The 17,074-nt window shown below is 42.0% G+C and overlaps 1 protein-coding gene across 1 annotated transcript in view; it reads left to right on the forward strand.

Annotated features, from left to right (window-relative positions):
* IGF2R (insulin like growth factor 2 receptor) overlaps window positions 1–17,074 on the forward strand; it is a 138,421-nt gene that overhangs the window by 12,323 nt on the left and 109,024 nt on the right. The window contains exon 2 of the mRNA XM_024248233.3: window positions 9,846–9,985. Within this exon, the coding sequence (XP_024104001.2) occupies window positions 9,846–9,985 (140 nt within the window). The remainder of the gene's footprint in view (window positions 1–9,845; window positions 9,986–17,074) is intronic.

Below are 17,074 nucleotides of genomic sequence, written 5' to 3' on the forward strand. Positions count from 1 at the left end.
TGAGTGCAAGTGTGTGTGTCTGAGTGTGTGTTTGTCTGAGTGCATGTGTCTCTGTCTTCATCAGCTCCTAGGAGATGCCTCCAGACGGGCCTGCCCGGCTCTCCCTCTAGTTCCCTGCCAGTGTCATGTGACACTCCTTTCAGAGGGCGCCCCCCGCCCCCAGACAACTCACCTTTTTTTGTAAACTTAGTTTTCAAGCAGTCCACATCTCTCTCTGGATTCAGATGAAAGCTTTAGATCACAGTCTGTTTCGATAGCTCTGTGTTCCTGGTGGTGTTTTTTTCCTCACAATGACCTTGTAGGCTAGCCGAGTTTTGTTGAGGAAGTTGAGCTGGGAGAGATTGTGTCTCACACAGCCTGTTGGTCAGCGCTGGGGCAGGAATCTGGCCCAGGCCCTTCATGGCACCTTTCTTAGGGTAGCGTGCCCCCTCTCTATTCCAAGTGACCTCTGTTACGCGGTCCCCATTGCCTGCCCTGGTTCCCTGGGTTCTGACATCAACTTAGATGTCATGTTTGACTTAGGGCTTCCAGCCGGATCCCTCTCCATACACCGGGCTTCCTTCCAGACCCTGCATACCTCTCAGGGAAAACCAAAGGCTGATGTTTGGCATTTCCCTGCTTCTATTTATTTGTATTTGTCGGCCGTGTATCTTTGTCCACAGCTTTGTGGGTTTGTTAGAATAGGAAGTGAAGTACTTCCTATATGAGCTCTGGTCATGCTGTGTCAAACTCATGTGCTTCCCCAGCCTTCAGCGGGGTAGGAGTCTTCACGTAAATCAGAGTGTTTCTCTTTTAGTGTAGGCAACAGCAAGTTGTTGACGACAGTGGTTACCTTAGGCTGTTGACGTTCTGCTGCCAAGGTCCAGTGTGGGAACCCTGCCTCCTTGCTCCTCTTCCTTGCTGTTTTTTCCCTTCCTCCTTAGTTTAGGAGACTGGTCTGGATTTCTGAAGGTGACTGTGCTGGATATGTATGAGCTGAAACACTGTCTGATAGTGTTGAGGGGCAGTAGTGAGCCAGGTGATTTCTTGAATATTCTGTTAGAAGACTTGCGTGCATGTTGAAAGTAGGAAAATCTTTTTTGAATGTTCAGGTTGGAAACACTTCACATTCTCTTTGTCTCCAATGTGTTAGATTTGTTGCTTGCTATAGACTCAGAGAAACATTTCTCTAGCTAGTGACCACGTATCTTGTTATGAGAATTTCACTTATGTGTCTCCAACTGGGTTTCTGTCTTTTAAGGAAACCAAATTACAGATTCACACATGCCTACTTTTATTATCACTGACCCCATCCTGCCTTTATCTTGCTTTATGTTGCAGGCCAGTAATAAAATGTTTAATAGTTACATGACCATTAGCATAACCCTAAGGTTTACAAGGACTGAGGAAACTAAGATATGTTTTAAAAGAGTTTGGATATATGGCAATAAATGAGGAAGGGACAGAGTGATACTTCATGGAGATGTTTTGTGTTGAAGGGAAGGAACCCAGTTTTCTAAGTTTTTTTTCTTTAAGAGATTGAGCATACCATATATTTTGATCATAGAATTTTACATACTTCAGATGCTAGCTATTTTTAAAAGGAAAGAACTCCAAATTACATCTTGCAAGCTATTGTGGTTTTGCAAGCATTCAGTGATGGCATATATGAAAACTCTGAGAGGTGTCATATTAAGATACCAGTGTCAATTTAAAGATATTCTATATCTGTATCCCTATGACATTGTATTTTGAATTTTTTCTTTTTCATTTTTGGACAGACGTTTAGAACTCACTCAGTGGAGGTGGCTCTGCATCTCTGTTTTAAGTTTTTTGAACTCTAGGCAGCTGTGTCGGCCTGGGGTTAGAGTCACTTCTTCATTGCTGCCCCTCGATTGGTTTCGTCTTGACCAGGGTGGGTTTTGAATGCGGCCCTTGCTGGAACAGTAGCAGGAAAGTAGAAACACCTTCCTGTCTCTGGGTTGGCTGACAGTCTGTTACTTGTGTGCTTCCTTCTAATTGGTAATCTGCCAACACCTTTCAGGATATTATGAAATTTCAAGCAAATGAGTTTAAAATGGAACCTCTGTGCTTCTGAACAGGCGTGGACTGACTGCAGTTCTCCAAGATAGTTTCAGCAGAAGCAGTGAGGTTACAGTCAGGAGCAAAACAGTATCTGAGCTTTCTTTATGGGAAATATTCCGACTGTGTGCTTGGTTTATATGGTTAAATTAATTGCCCTTGTTAAATTAAGAAAATAGGTTATGTTTCTGCCACAGACTTTGCTTTAAAAGCAGAGATCTTCTAAAGTCATTTGCCTTGTATGTGACTTCTGCTGCTCCCGTTTCCTGCTGGGCCTGATGGTTTGATTGTAGAATGTTTCTCAGCTGTGGATAACACTCACTGTTGGACTCTCTGCTGAGCTGAGTAATCTGATTAAAGGAGAGTGTGCATCTGAGTTGAGGAAGACAATATAGATGCGGTCCTTGTTTGTAGAGTTCACAAGCTGCTTGTATAGAAATAGCAAGGACAGTGCAGCCAGTGGGAAGGAGCTGGCTGAGGGACTTGATATTATTTCCATGGAAACCAGTTGAGTATGGGAAGAGAGGTTGTGGAAGGCAATGCTCTGGTGTTTGGCAATTCACACTGTGTAGAAGAGAAAGCAGAACTGGACTGGGAGTATAGAGTAGCAGAAGTTTAAGCTTGGGGAAGAAAGTTGAGCAAGGAAAAGCATATGATCTGTTGATCAGTGTGATGTGATATGGTCTGAATCTTCAGACAGTTCACAGCTTTTTCATAGAGGCTGTCCTCAGATGGGTTCAACCACTCTGAGAATTCTGCCTTTACTATATAAGTAGTATCCATGACATTAAAAATGAGAAGAGAAGCGTTTTGGCCAATGATGGACTGCATAAATTACAGTCTGCATAAATGACCTTGGTCCTAGAAGATTATGATGAAGCTGAACAATTCCTATCACCTAGTGATGCTGTAGCCATTGTAACGTCATAGCACAATGCGTTAGTCACATGTTTGTGGTAATACTGCTGTAAACGAACCCGCTGCGCTACCAGTCTTATAAAAGCGTCCAGTCAGGTCCTAGGCCTTTAGGTCCACTCACTCACTGACTCACCCAGAGCCACTTCGAGTCCTGCAGGCGCCATTCATTATAAGTGCCTTAGGCAAGTGTGCCATTTTAATCCTTTATACCATATCTTTGCTGCACCTTTTCTATGTTTAGATATGTGTCACGTGTTACAGTTGCCTGCGGTATTCAGTGCAGCATCATGCTGTGTAGGTTTGTAGCCTGGGAACAATAGGACATACCGTATAGCCTAGGTTTGTAGTAGGTGACACCATCTATATGTGTGCAGATACACTCAATGATGTTTGTGCAGTGACAGCATTGCCTCATGACACATTTCTGACAATGTATCCCCATCATGAAGTGAGTGACTATAAACCAGTCCCCCCATCAGCAGTTACACTTCCTGAGGTTTCAGTTACCCGTGGTCACCTGCAGTCTGAAAATATTAAGATATTTTGAGAGAGAGAGAGAGATGCCACATTCACATACCTTTTATTACAGTCATAATTGTGCTATTTTATTATTAGTTGTTAATCTTTTACAACTAATTTATAAATTAAACTTAATCATGGGTATGTATATAAAGGAAAAACCATATCTGAAACCATATTCCTGGTTTCAGGCCTCTACTGGGGGTCTTGTATCTGTGATTACAAGGTGCTGTGAAGGGATAACTTTAACTTTTCTATATGACAAGCATTTTACTGAATCAAATTGTGTAGATGGTTGGCAGTATAATAGGAACTCAGAGATCTTTGTGCCATACAGAGTCTACCCTTTTAATGGCGTTTATTGTGACAAGATTTAAAGTAAAGTTTTGTGGAATGTTTTGCCAGTTTTCGTGTTGTAACTGAAACTAAATGTTTTCCGAAAAGTTAAAACCATTTCTTTAAATGGAAAATAAATGAAGCCGTTTACGTAATTGGCTAAGGACTCACCCTTGGGCCTCACACTGCCTAGGTTAATTCTTCACTTTGTAATTCTGTGATGTTGGGCAAGTTCCTCATTCTGAGCCTTGGGATCTTTGGCTTCAAAGCTGAGGAACTTGAGAGGGTTGGATAATGGCGTCACGTTCTGTGGGGAGATTTGGCTCACATGTTAGCTGTGTGGGTGAGAGCCATGCTGTCATGCGTTCTTAGCCACTGGCCAGTTTCCTTCTCAAGCCATCAGTAGAGACGCTGATCCTGCATTTGCCAGTCACTGCTCCAGGAGGGAGGACATTACTGTCCCACAGTGATGGTGTCGTTGGGGATAACAGACACTTCAGAAAATGCCACCACTGAGCTGTATGAAGTGCCATGGCAGCTAGTGCCAGAGCTGTGGATTCAGCCGGGGAGCACTGTCTGGAGGAGCTGCTGCAGCACATGTGTGTATCTCCAGCTGTCAGGCTGGCTTTGGCATGCATTTGGATTTTTTGAGAATGAGAGAGGGACCATTGGCTAACTGTTTTATTCTCTGAAAAATCACATAGAATAGCAAAGATTTTACTTATCTTTGCTGAGTTTCTAGAACATTTTCTGTCCCAGAGTGATGGTTTTGAAGAACCAAGGTTCTTGGACAGATGGTTTTGCATCCAGAAGACTGATTTTAACTAAAATCAGGCTGCCTCCCTTGAGGATGGTCACTGAATTTTGTGAGACTGGGACAATGGGCAGGGATCCTGCGTTGTTTGCAGTGGACAAGCTGCTTCTGTGGGCCTTTGCAGTTCTCCCCGCTTCTCCTCCTGTGTTCCACTGGTTTCCTTCAGTTGAGATGGAATACAGCATAGAGTCAGTGACTTTTAGAAGATTTGACAGAGTTTCAAGAAACTGCTCACTGGGCTTTCTTACCTATCCTGCTGCAGAATTTTTTTTTTTTTTTTTTTTTTTGAGATGGAGTCTCACTCTGTCACCCAGTCTGGAGTGCAGTGGTGCGATCTCGGCTCACTGCAACCTCCACCTCCTGGATTCAAGCTATTCTCGTGCCTCAGCCTCCCGAGTACTTGGGACTATAGGCGTGTGCGACCACGCCTGGCTAATTTTTGTATTTTTTTTTTTTTTTTTGGTAGATTCAGGGTTTCATCATGTTGGCCAGGCTGGTCTCGAACTCCTGACCTCAAGTGATCCTCCCACCTTAGCCTCCCAAAGTGCTGGGATTACAGGCATGTGCCACTGCACACGGCCTGAAGTTCTTTCTTTCAGAAAATGTATTCAACACATTCTTTTGTGTGTGTGTGTGTGTGTGTGTGTTTGAGTGAAGACGGTGTTTCCACACAGCTTGCAGATACTTTCTTCCAGAAGCTTGTTTGTTGCTAACATTTAACATCTTACTATTACAGCTTAGTTTTCTCTTTGATTGAATATGTTGATCTCTTTTTTTTTTTCTGTTGGCTTTTTTCTTAAGTCTTTACTTGTGTAAGCTCAGATAACTTAGTCTAGAATGTAGGCTTTTTCTGGGAATCTCAGCTGAATGGTTTCATTTGCTTGGCTGTTAAATGAACCATACTGTTTGGAATAGTTTCCTAATTCTGGCTGTAGTGTTCACTTCAGGTAGAGAATTTTCTAACAGACAGACTTTCAGACAAAAAATTTATTATTCCTCAAAGATATCATTACATTTTATTTAGTCTGTAATAATTTTATTGCTTCTGAAACCATTTTCTAGTTCTATAATGTGATCATGGTGCTTTTAAACTTTAATATCAATTTAATTTTAAGAACGATTTTAGTTTAGGCCATTCTAGGGGCTTGGCCTTTAATCTGGAAAGAAATTTAGAATTCTTTAGTTTCAAACATGTGATTTCTTAAAACTTGTTGTCAGTTATTTATATGATTTTCAAGTTTATTATGAAATAGTCTTTAAAAAATATTTACTTTAGTGGAAGCATATCTAGTGATAGTTTAACCAGGGTGCATACCAGAGTACATAATAGTTTTTGGAATATTCTTCATAAATTTTCAGAGAGATTATTTAAACCACATGACTGTTTCTGAGCTCCTGGGCTAGGCGTATTAGTTTTTTCTTTTTTCTTTTTTTTTTTTTTGAGACGGAGTCTCTCTGTGTTGCCCAGGCTGGAGTGCAGTGGCGCAATCTCAGCTCACGGCAACCTCCACCTCCCAGGTTCAAGCGATTCTCCTGCCTCAGCCTCCGGAGTAGCTGGGACTACGGGCATGCACCACCATGCCCGGCTAATTTTTGTATTTTTAGTAGAGACGGAGTTTCACCATATTGGTCAGGCTGATCTTGATCTCCTGACCTCGTGATCTGCCTGCCTCAGCCTCCCAAAGTGCTGGGATTACAGGCATGAGGCACCGCACCCTGCCATTAGTTTGTTTTAAAGGAGACATAATGTCCGTTGAAACATCAGAATGTTTTAAGTACTGACAGCTTGCAGGTGTCTTTGGAGTGAAGTTTAGAAACCTGCTGTGACCATTCTTCATTTTAAAGCTGTGATTAAGAACTCTGAGATGTTGGTGCCTTCGCCTCAAGTCCTGCTGATGGGTTTGAATGGCATTGAGGTTGCCAGGCCTGGAGGAGGGCTGCCTTGTGCTGAGTGGTTAAATCACCCCCCTGAAAAAAGTCAGTGTTCAAGTATTTTAATAGGCTACTCCTTTCCTACTCCCATAACCACTTACATTTGATAAATCTTGACAAAACAAGTATGAAATGCAAGTAGAGAAAATAGTATAATTGAATAGAGCAACACTTTTCTTTCTAGCAACCCTGATTTCCAGATTATCAGGACAATATCCCTCATTTTATTCTTTTTTAAATCTTGATTCTGCTCCCCAAGCAAACACGCTCTTTACCTTATTTAAATATCCCCTTTGCAAGAATGGTGGATTTCTTTTAAGAAAAGCATAGCAGGCCGGGCGCGGTGGCTCACGCCTGTAATCCCAGCACTTTGAGAAGCTGAGGCAGGTGGATCACAAGGTCAAGAGATTAAGACCATCTTGGCTAACACGGTGAAGCCCTATCTCTACTAAAAATACAAAACATTAAGCTGGGTGTGGTGGTGGGCGCCTGTAGTGCCAGCTACGGGAGGCTGAGGCAGGAGAATGGCGTGAACCCGGGAGGTGGAGCTTGCAATGAGCAGAGATCGCGCCACTGCACTCCAGCCTGGGCGACAGAGCGAGATTCCGTCTCAAAAAAAAAACAAAAAAAAAACCATAGCATTTTAGGTACGTGTGGATCTCTTTAGTGTTGATTCCTACCAGTTAACTCATTTTAAATGACACCCTCATGCACCAATATCATATACTTAGGATTGTGAAATAGTTTAATGATGCCACTGCCGCTTCTTGAAGTTTGTCTCTGTTATCCTGGAGAAACTAGTCATGACTCCTGAATAAGAGATTAGCATTTTTCCTGAGTAGTAGCCAAGTCTTTGTTTACTTGTTTATCTTGTATCCTGCAACCTGGAATATACACTCCAAGAGGGCAGGGCGTCTTTGTTTTGTTCATTGCTGTACTCTCCTGTGCCTCCCGCAGTAAGTACTTAAGAAATGCCTGTGAAACACATGAATAAAGGTTAACGAAGGGCAAAGGAAACAAGCCTTTGTTGATGATTTTTCTCTGTGCCCGGTAATACTTGGGTTATTTTCTCATGTCCTTGAGTCATCCTGACTCTAGGAGATACCTCTTAACATGTTCCTGCTGAAAAAGCTGAGTTGAGGAGTCACACCCCAAGGGTATCACCCTAAGACTGGGCACCTAAGTACCCCAGCCTGCTCTTCAGGTTTGTAGCTGCTTAGTGGCCATCGGACCTTCCAAGTCTCCCTGCTTTTGAAGGCCTATGTGTGCGGTTTGGTTTCTTGGCAGGGGGGTTTGATGGGTTCCCAGACCTAGGAGTTCTTGGCGCCTTGTCTTCCAGTGACCCCAACAGGGTTGCTATGGCTCCTCCATTGCTGAAACTAGTTCAGGGTTGGGGAGGGGGGCATGTGGGAGGGCCTGGTGGTTGGTTTTGTGCTGAGTCATTGCCTTGGTGCACAGTGGAAGGGAGCTCTGGGAGGTGGACAGCTCCTTCTGTGACGGAGTGCTTCTGTCGTCAAGGGAGTACTGTACAGGGTGAATAACACAGTTAGGTAGATAAATATGGTGGTCTTACCCCCAGGGCCTCCGCAACTCCTGGATGGGCCTAGCCTAAGCAATTCTGATTTAACTTATTGCCCCTCCTTTTAGCAATACTGTTGAGTTAAATAACAGTTTTTGCATTGATAATAAAAAAATTTTATTTTTGTAGAGATGGGATCTTGGTATGTTGCCCAGGCTGGCCTGCAACTGCTGGCTTCAAGTGATCCTCTGGCCTTCGCCTCCCAAAGTGCTGGGATTACAGGCACAAACCACTGGCCAGGTCTTTATTTTTTGCATTTTGCGAGGACATTTTAAGTCACTTTCTTCCTTTTCTGTTTTTACTCCTGCTGAGGAGATGATCCGCATTTTACAAAATGGACAAAACATTCTCCCCAGGGAAGAGTAGACATTTGAGAATAATTGTTTTCACAGAACCGGGAAACCATCTGTTTTGTCCCAGGTATACTGATTGAGGCATTAGCAATAACTCACTATCTGCTTTGCCAGAGGTTTGAACAATGAGTGTTAATGCTTGGTGTAGTGAATTTTGTGTGATTTCAAATCTGATAGTTGACTCATTACACAGCTCTGTCTTGCGAGTTCAGATCTGAACTGTAGCTGTAAGAGGTAAAAGCAGAAGTGGAGCTGCCTTTCATGCCATAGCTAGTTTTTTAATAAAATAGAGTTAAAAAATCCTTTGGTTTTTCAGCATTTTGGTGTGATTGGAAAGGCAATATTACTATCTTATATTCAGCATGAGTCTTGAGCAATTACTGATTAATCCACCCAAATCTCAGCTTGTGGTTCCCATAATCCCCATGTGTCTTGGGAGAGACCTGGTGGGAGGCAGTTGAATCATGGGGGCGGTTACCCTTACGTTGTTCTCGTGATCATGAGTGAGTTCTCACGAGATCTGATGGTTTTATAAGGGGCTTTTTCCCCTTTTGCTCCGCACTTCTCCTTGCTGAAAAAGAATGTGTTTGCTTCCCCTTCTGTCACGATTGTAAGTTTCTTGAGGCCTCCCCAGCCATGCTTAACTATGAGTCAGTTAAACCTCTTTCCTTTATAAATTTACCCAGTCTTGAGTATGTCTTTATTAGCAGCGTGAGAACAGACTAATACACTGATCTGAGTTGATATTCTTAAATTAATGGTAAGATATTTCTTTTTTCTTTTTTTTTTTTTTTTTTTGGAGACAGAGTCTCGCACTGTTGACCGAGCTGGAGTGCAGCGGCACAATCTCGGCTCACTGCAACCTCTGTCTCCCAGGTTGAAGCAATTCTACTGCCTCACCTTCCTAGGTAGCTGGGATTATAGGCATGTGCCACCACGCCCAGCTAATTTTTGTATTTTTAGTAGAGACGGGGTTTCATTGTTGGCCAGGCTGGTCTTGAACGCCTGACCTCGTGATCCACCCACCTCGGCCTCCCAAAGTGCTGGGATTACAGATGTGAGCCACCACGCCCAGCCAGATATTTCTAGTTTGATGATCTTTGAGTCCTGAGGTAGCTTCAGAATGGATTGAACCACAGACAGATGGTGTTAGTAGTTTCTGCCCTGGCTTCTTTGCAACTTAACATACTTGACTTTTTAGTGTTTTTGGCTAAGGAAAGTGTATTTTCTAGTTTGTGGCAGTTTTAAGCAAATGTGGCTTGAATAACACTAGAGAGAAGTTTAATTTTTGATAAATCAGTGACAGTGACAAGTTGTTTTTCTTCCTTTCCAGTTATACATGGGAAGCTGTTGATACCAAAAATAATGTACTTTATAAAATCAACATCTGTGGAAGTGTGGATATTGTCCAGTGCGGGCCATCAAGTGCTGTTTGTATGCATGACTTGAAGACACGCACTTATCATTCAGTGGGTAAGTAGAACTACCTGAAATTACTGGATTGGCAATATGATTCCCCAGTTTTGCAAAAATGACTGTGTATAGCTATACGTATATAGCTATACAAAAATTATGAATGTTTAGAAATCATAAGTGTTTATAATACATAATACACATTTGTTAGTAGTTAAAAATGATAACGGTTTGAATGTCTAGTATGAGCTAAAACTAGGTTGGTTCTGTCTAGTGGATACTATGCAGACAGCCGTTATGAAGAATTATGTAGATGTGTATTTGATATTGAAAGCCGTCTCCTAGATGGCTCACCCATATCTTTCTTAAACCCTGTTTTTACATTCTCCCCCAGCCCACATTTCCTTTTAATGCTCCCCCAACTCCCACTCCTTTGTACCTTCCAGTTTTGGCTGTAGTTCCCAGACGGTGTTTCTGCTGTCAAAGATGGTCACTGGAGTTAGGCTTACATTAAAGGTTAAATACACATATACACCATGGAATACTATGCAGCCATAAAAAATGATGAGTTCACGTCCTTTGTAGGGACATGGATGAAATTGGAAATCATCATTCTCAGTAAACTATCGCAAGAACAAAAAACCAAACACCGCATATTCTCACTCATAGGTGGGAATTGAACAATGAGAACACATGGACACAGGAAGGGGAACATCACACTTCGGGGACTGTTGTGGGGTGGGGGGAGGGGGGAGGGATAGCATTGGGAGATATACCTAATGCTAGATGACAAGTTGGTTGGTACAGCGCACCAGCATGGCACATGTATACATATGTAACTTACCTGCACATTGCGCACATGTACCATAAAACCTAAAGTATAATAATAATAATAATAATAATAATAATAATAATAATAATAAAAGAAAAAAAAATAGTCCTGAGGATTGGCAGTCTCAGAGAAAGAGGTGCAGCCCCTTCTTTCCTAGGGTTCATTTCATTCCCCAAATGTATGCCTTTTGGGTCAGGATTGCCATCCTTCTGTGAAGAATATGAATCCAAGTGGATTAATATATCAGCACCAGGTTACATGGAGTGGAGTCAGGGCAGATGCCTGAAGGAAGGGAGGCAGGGCAGACAGAAAAGCAGAACGCATTGCCCTTGGATTTGGCAACATGGATGTCCGTGATGACCTTTCACTAAGGCAGTTAGAATAATGAGGTTTGACCACAAAATGGATGCTCATGACATAGAGATGGTATATGACTAGGGACTGTCTGATAACTAGAAGAGGATGCTAGGTGGGCTTTTGGATTTGGGAGAGAAGCTTACTGTGGTAGCTCTGTCATTTTCTTTTGTGTTTTAAACATTTTTATATTTTTATAGATTTGGCAGTTCAAGTGCAGTTTGTTACATGGATACATTGCATAGTCGTAAATCTGGGTTTTTAATACCCGTCACCCGAATAGTGTACATTGTACCCAGTAGATAATTTCTAATTCCTCACCCCCCAACCTTTCTGAGTCTCCAGTGTCTGTGATTCCACTGTCCATGTCCATGTGTACGTATTATTTAGTTCCTACTTATAAGTGAGAACATGTGGTATTTGGTGTTCTCTTTCTGAGTTATTTTACTTAGGATAATGGGCTATTGTTCAATTCATGTTGCTGCAAAACATGTGATTTCATTCTTTTTTATGGCCAACATGTGGAATTTGGCCATAGAAAAGAATGAAATCACACACACACACACACACACACACACACACACACACACAACCACATTTTTTGTTATCCAGTCATCCATTGATGGACACTTAGGTTTATTCCATATCTTTGCAATTATGGATAGTGCTGTGATAAACATATGAGTGCAGGTATCTTTCTGATATGATGATTTTTTTCCTTCAAGTGTATATTCAGTAGTGGGATTGCTGGATGGAATGGTAGTTCTATTTTTAGTTCCTTGATAGATCTCCATACTGTTTTCCATACAGGATATCCTAATTTACATTCCCACCAACAGTATGTAAGCATTCCCGTTTTTCTACATTCTTGCCAACATCTTTGCTTTTTGACTTTTTAATAATTGCCATTCCAGTGGGTATAAGATGGTGTCTCATGGTTTTAATTTGCCTTTCTCTGATGATTAGGGATGTGGAACATTTTTACATATGCTTGTTGGCCATTTGTATGTCTTTAGAGAAATGTCTGTTCATGTCCTTTGCCCTCTTTTTAAAGGGATTCTTTTTTTCTTTTTGAATTGTTGAGTTCCTTGTAGATTCTGGATGTTAGTCCTTTGTCAGATGCACAGTTTGCCAATATTTTCACCCATTCTGTAGGTTTTCTGTTTACTCTGCTGTGCAGAAGCTTTTTAGTTTAATTAAATCTTACTTGTCTATTTTTGTTTTGTTGCATTTGCTTTTGAGGTTTTAGTTATGAAATCTTTGTCTAGGCCAATGTCCAGGAGAGTGTCTCCTGGGTTTTCTTCTAGAATATTCATAGTTTCAGATCTTACATTTAAGTCTTCAACTTTTGTATATGGTGAGAGATAGGGTTCTGGTTTCATTCTTCTGCATATGGCTGTCCAGTTTTCCCAGCACCGTTTATTGAATAGGGTGTCCCTTCCCCAGTGTTACGTTTTTGTCAACTTTGTCAAAGATCAGTTGGTTGTAAGTATGTGGCCTTGACTCTGGGTTCTCTATTCTGTTCCGTTGATCTGTGTGCCTATTTTTATATCAGTACCATGCTGTTTGATTACTATAGCCTTCAGGTATAATTTGAAGTCAGGTAACATGATGCCTCCAGCTTTGTTGTTTTTGTTTAGGATTGCTTTTGCTATTCAGGCTTTGGCTACTCATATGGTTCCATATGAATTTTAGGATTGTTTTTCTAATTCTGTGAAAAATGACATTGGTACTTTGATAAGAAGTGCATTGAGTCTGCAGATTGCTTTGGGCATTATGGTCATGTTAACAATACTAATTCTTCTAGGCCATGATTTTTGTATCTGTATTCATTAGGGATATTGGCCTGTAGTTTTCCTTTTTTGTTGTGTCCTTTCCTTGCTTTGGTGTTAGGGTGTTACTGGCTTCATAGAACAAGTTAGGGAGGATTCCCTCCAACTTGATTTTTTTTTTTTTTTCAGGGAGCAGTTTCAGTGGGATTGGTACCAGTTCTTTGTACCTTTGGTAGAATTTGGCTCTCAATCTGTCTGGTCCTGTGCTTTTTCTTGGGAGATTTTTAAAGTACTGATTCAATGTCACTACTTGTTACTGGTCTTTTCAGGATTTCTGTTCCTTCCGATTCAATATTGGGAGGTTGTATGTTTCCAGGAATGTATCCATTTCCTCTAGGTTTTCTAGTTTTTGAGTGTAGAGATGTTTATAGTACTATCTCTGATGATCTTTTGTCTCTCCATAGTATCAGTTTTAATGTCTACTTTTTCATATCTGATTGTGCTTATTTGAATTGTGTCTATTCTTTTTTTGGTTAATTTGAGTAGTGGTCCATTGATTTTGTTTATCTTTTCAAAGAACCAACTTTGTTTTGTTGATCCTTTGCATTTTTTTGGGGGGGGTCTCAATTTCATTTAGTTCTGCTCTGATTTTTGTTATTTCTTCTGTTAGGTTTCAATTTGGTTTGTTCTTTTTTTTTCTAGTGCCATGAGGGTTACATTAGATCATTAATTTGTGATCTTTCTTTTTGATGTAGGCATTTAGTGCTATAAACTTCCCTCTTACCGCTGCTTTGCTGTATCCCAGAGGTTTTGGTCCATTGTGTCTCTATTTATATTCATTTCAAAAAACTTTTACATTTCATCCTAACTTTGTCATTGGCCCAAAGGTTATTCAGGAGCAGGTTGTTTAATGTTCGTGTATTTGTGTAGTTTTGAGAGTTCTCCTCTTGGAATTGATTTCTAGTTTTATTCCACTGTGATCTGGGAAGATAGTTGATATGATTTCAGTTTTTAAAAATGTGCTGAGACTGTTTTGTGGCCTAACATATGGTCTATCCTGGAGACTGTTCCATGTGCTAAGAGGAATGTATGTCCTGTGGTTGTTGGGTAGAATGATCTTTAAATGTCTTTTAGGTCCATTTAATCCTGAGTCCAATTTAAGTTCAGTGTTTTATTGTTGATTTTCTGTCTCGATGATCTTTCTAGTGCTTTTAGTGAGGTGTTGAAGTCTCTCATTATTATTACATTGCTGTCTATCTCCTCTTAGGTCTAGTGGTAATTATTTTATGAATCTGAGTGCTTTGGTGTGGGGTGCATTTGTATTTAGGATGGTTATATCTTGTTGAATTGATCCCATTATCATTATTTAATGGTCTTTTTTTTTTTTGTTTTTTAACTATTATTGACTTAAAAGTCTCTTTTATCTAAGTATTGCTTTTCCTGCTCACTTTTGGTTTCTATTTGCATGGAATATCTTTTCCTACCTATTTACGTTGAGTCTTTGTTTTTACCAGTTAGGTGGTTTTCTGTAAGCAACATATGGTTGGATCTTTTTTTTTTTTAAATGTAGTTCACCAATCTATATCTTTTATGTAAAGGATTTAATTCATTTATGTTCAGAGTTAATATTGATATGTGAGGTTTTGTTCCTGTCATAGTGTTAATTGTTAACTAGTTGTTTTTTAGTGTCAATTGTATAATTATTTTGTAAGATATGTGAGTTTTATACCTTTTGTCTGACTGGGTTAATTCAAACCTGTCTTTAAGCTATTAGATTCTCTTTTCTGCTGGTCTAGTCTGCTGTTCAGGCTTTCAACTGTATTTTGTAATTCCTACAATGAATTTTTCATTTCTGGAATTTCTGTCTGGTTTTCTAAAAAATAGCTATCTCTAGTAAAATTTTAATTTAGATCCTATAGTTTTCTGATTTCTTTGTGTTGTTTTTTTGACTTTCTCTTGGATCTTATTGCACTTCTTTAAAATCAATATTTTGAATTCCTTATCTGGTATTTCAAGGATTTCATTTTCTTTAGGGTCCACTGCTGGAGAGTTAGTGTGAGTCTTTGGGGATGTTGCAGCACTCTTTTTTTTTTTTTTTTTTTAAAATACTTCTAGAGTTGTTACTCTGTTTCATTCTCATCTGGATAAACTGTCTCTTCTTTATTTTTGAATTTACTCTGTCAGGATTTTTTTTTTTCCCCTTGAGAATGTGAATATAATCTATGTTGCATATAGTTGTTTGACTTCAGTTCTGGGTACTTTCAGTGACAGAGACTCTTGAGTTCTTGGTTACAGTTGGCCTTTTTGTGGTAGCTTTCTCAAATGCTAGTGATAGTAGTGATGTGCTGGGTATGTGAGCAGGATCCTCACTGTCTCCCGTGGGGCCTGGAAGGCAGAGTTCTCAGGAAGTTATTTTGTTCTCCGTTGCTTTGCACTTGTGGCAGCAGAATTTATATTGGATTGTGCAGGCCAGCAGGTGGTATTTACAGGTAAAAGCCAGCTGCGGTGGAATCCGATGGGTCTATGTGTCTGTGCTTGACCTTTGTTTATGGGGGAAGCTCTGTTGCTTCAGGCAGTGGAGTGGTCTGTGGAATGCACAGTGGCCTGAGCTCCCTGCTCAGCCCCTGAGTGGGGGACAAAGCTGGACAGAACTGAACTGCCAGTTCTCCTCTTGGATACTCCAGTGGCTCAAGCACCAGCCCTAACAGGGGTAGCAGGGGTAGCTGTGTAGAAGGTGCCAAGATGTCTGCGGGGAGGTGTGGGGGTTGCTCCAGCTCCATGGCCTGGGCAGGTGGGAGCACAGTCTGCCTCCCTGTCACACCCCGTCCTGATGCTGGGAATATTCAGAACATGAGAATATCACTGTCTGTCTCAGGCTGCAGTGTAGTGAGTGCCACGAGAGACACCTGTCCCTGGCTTACCACCAACATGTCTTCTGTAGTGAGCCTCCTCCCTCAACCCAAAGCACACAGATTTGTAGCTCTCCTGCTCTTTGCCACAGGAATGCAGTGGGTTCGTGTAGAGAGGGTGAGGCCCCACCTTTCGTGCAAGTCCTGGCCCAGTGGAAGTCGTGCAAGTCCACTGCCAGTGGAAATGCACCTTCCCCTAACAGCCACAGAATGGCCACTGTCCTGTGTGCCTGTGCCAACCTGTGGGAGCAGCCATGACTGTGCCCACAGCAGTGGGTAGAGGGTGGGAGAGGAGAAGTCCCACTCCCCACATCTGTGCCCAAGCACTGAGACCACCTGGCTCCTGGGCTGGAAGCATACTCCTCCCTTGCAGGGCTGAGTACAGCATCCTTGTCTCCGCTGCAGGTGGCACAGTCTCTCAGCCCACAAGCCATGCACCCCTGTCTCCACTGCATGTGGCACAGTCGGGCCACAAGCCATGCTCCTGGGCACAGGAAAGTGCATGCTCCTTTGTCCCAAGGAGTGCCCCCTTGGCATGCTGTACTCTTTCTTCCCTTAGGAGCAGCACTCCCTGAGGGTAGATCTCTGGGAACCCTGCAGCTCCCCTGGGTCCAGCCAGCCCTGTGTGGCTGCTGCAGTCTCAGCTGGTGCCAAGAAAGGTCTGCAGGGCCTCTGGTGATATGGAGACATCACTGCTGAGCTTCCCCAGGCAGTCCTCCCACTGCTGCCGCCACTGCTACCCAGGTCCACTGGAGGGTGAGCAACCTGGCACAAGTGGTAGTCTGATGTAATGCCCTCAGGAAGTCCCCAAATTGCTGCCCGCACCAGTGTTTGGGTTTGTGAGGGCAGAAAAGCTCTCCCACAGTTTGGGTACCAGCAGTCGGCCACAGAGGTGAGGGGCAGCAGCAGCATTCCTGCCACCCCTTTCAAGGGAATACCAAGTCCCTCAGGGCTCCTAGCCGCTCTCTGCCCCTCTGTTGTTTCCTCCTTTTTATTTTTTGCCCTCGTTTCATCCCAGGGGTTCTCCACTAGGCTCCAGTGCTCTCCACTTGATACTCTATTCTGGTGATGGTTGCTCACCTGTAACTTGGGTTCTGAGAACCGGCTTCTGGCAACTCTATTCAGCTGTCTTGAAACAAAAGAAACCCCCACTCGTCATTTTGCATGGAAATTGCTAAACACAGTTAAAAGAGCTTTGTAGAAAGCAGTGTTTAGAGTAGGAAGATAAGGGAGTGTGAGGTCTGCTGCTTGAGGCCCAGCTCCTGTTTGATTTCCCTCTGTC

This window comes from Pongo abelii, chromosome 5 (genome assembly GCF_028885655.2).
Source record: "Pongo abelii isolate AG06213 chromosome 5, NHGRI_mPonAbe1-v2.0_pri, whole genome shotgun sequence".
Lineage (NCBI taxonomy): Eukaryota > Metazoa > Chordata > Mammalia > Primates > Hominidae > Pongo > Pongo abelii.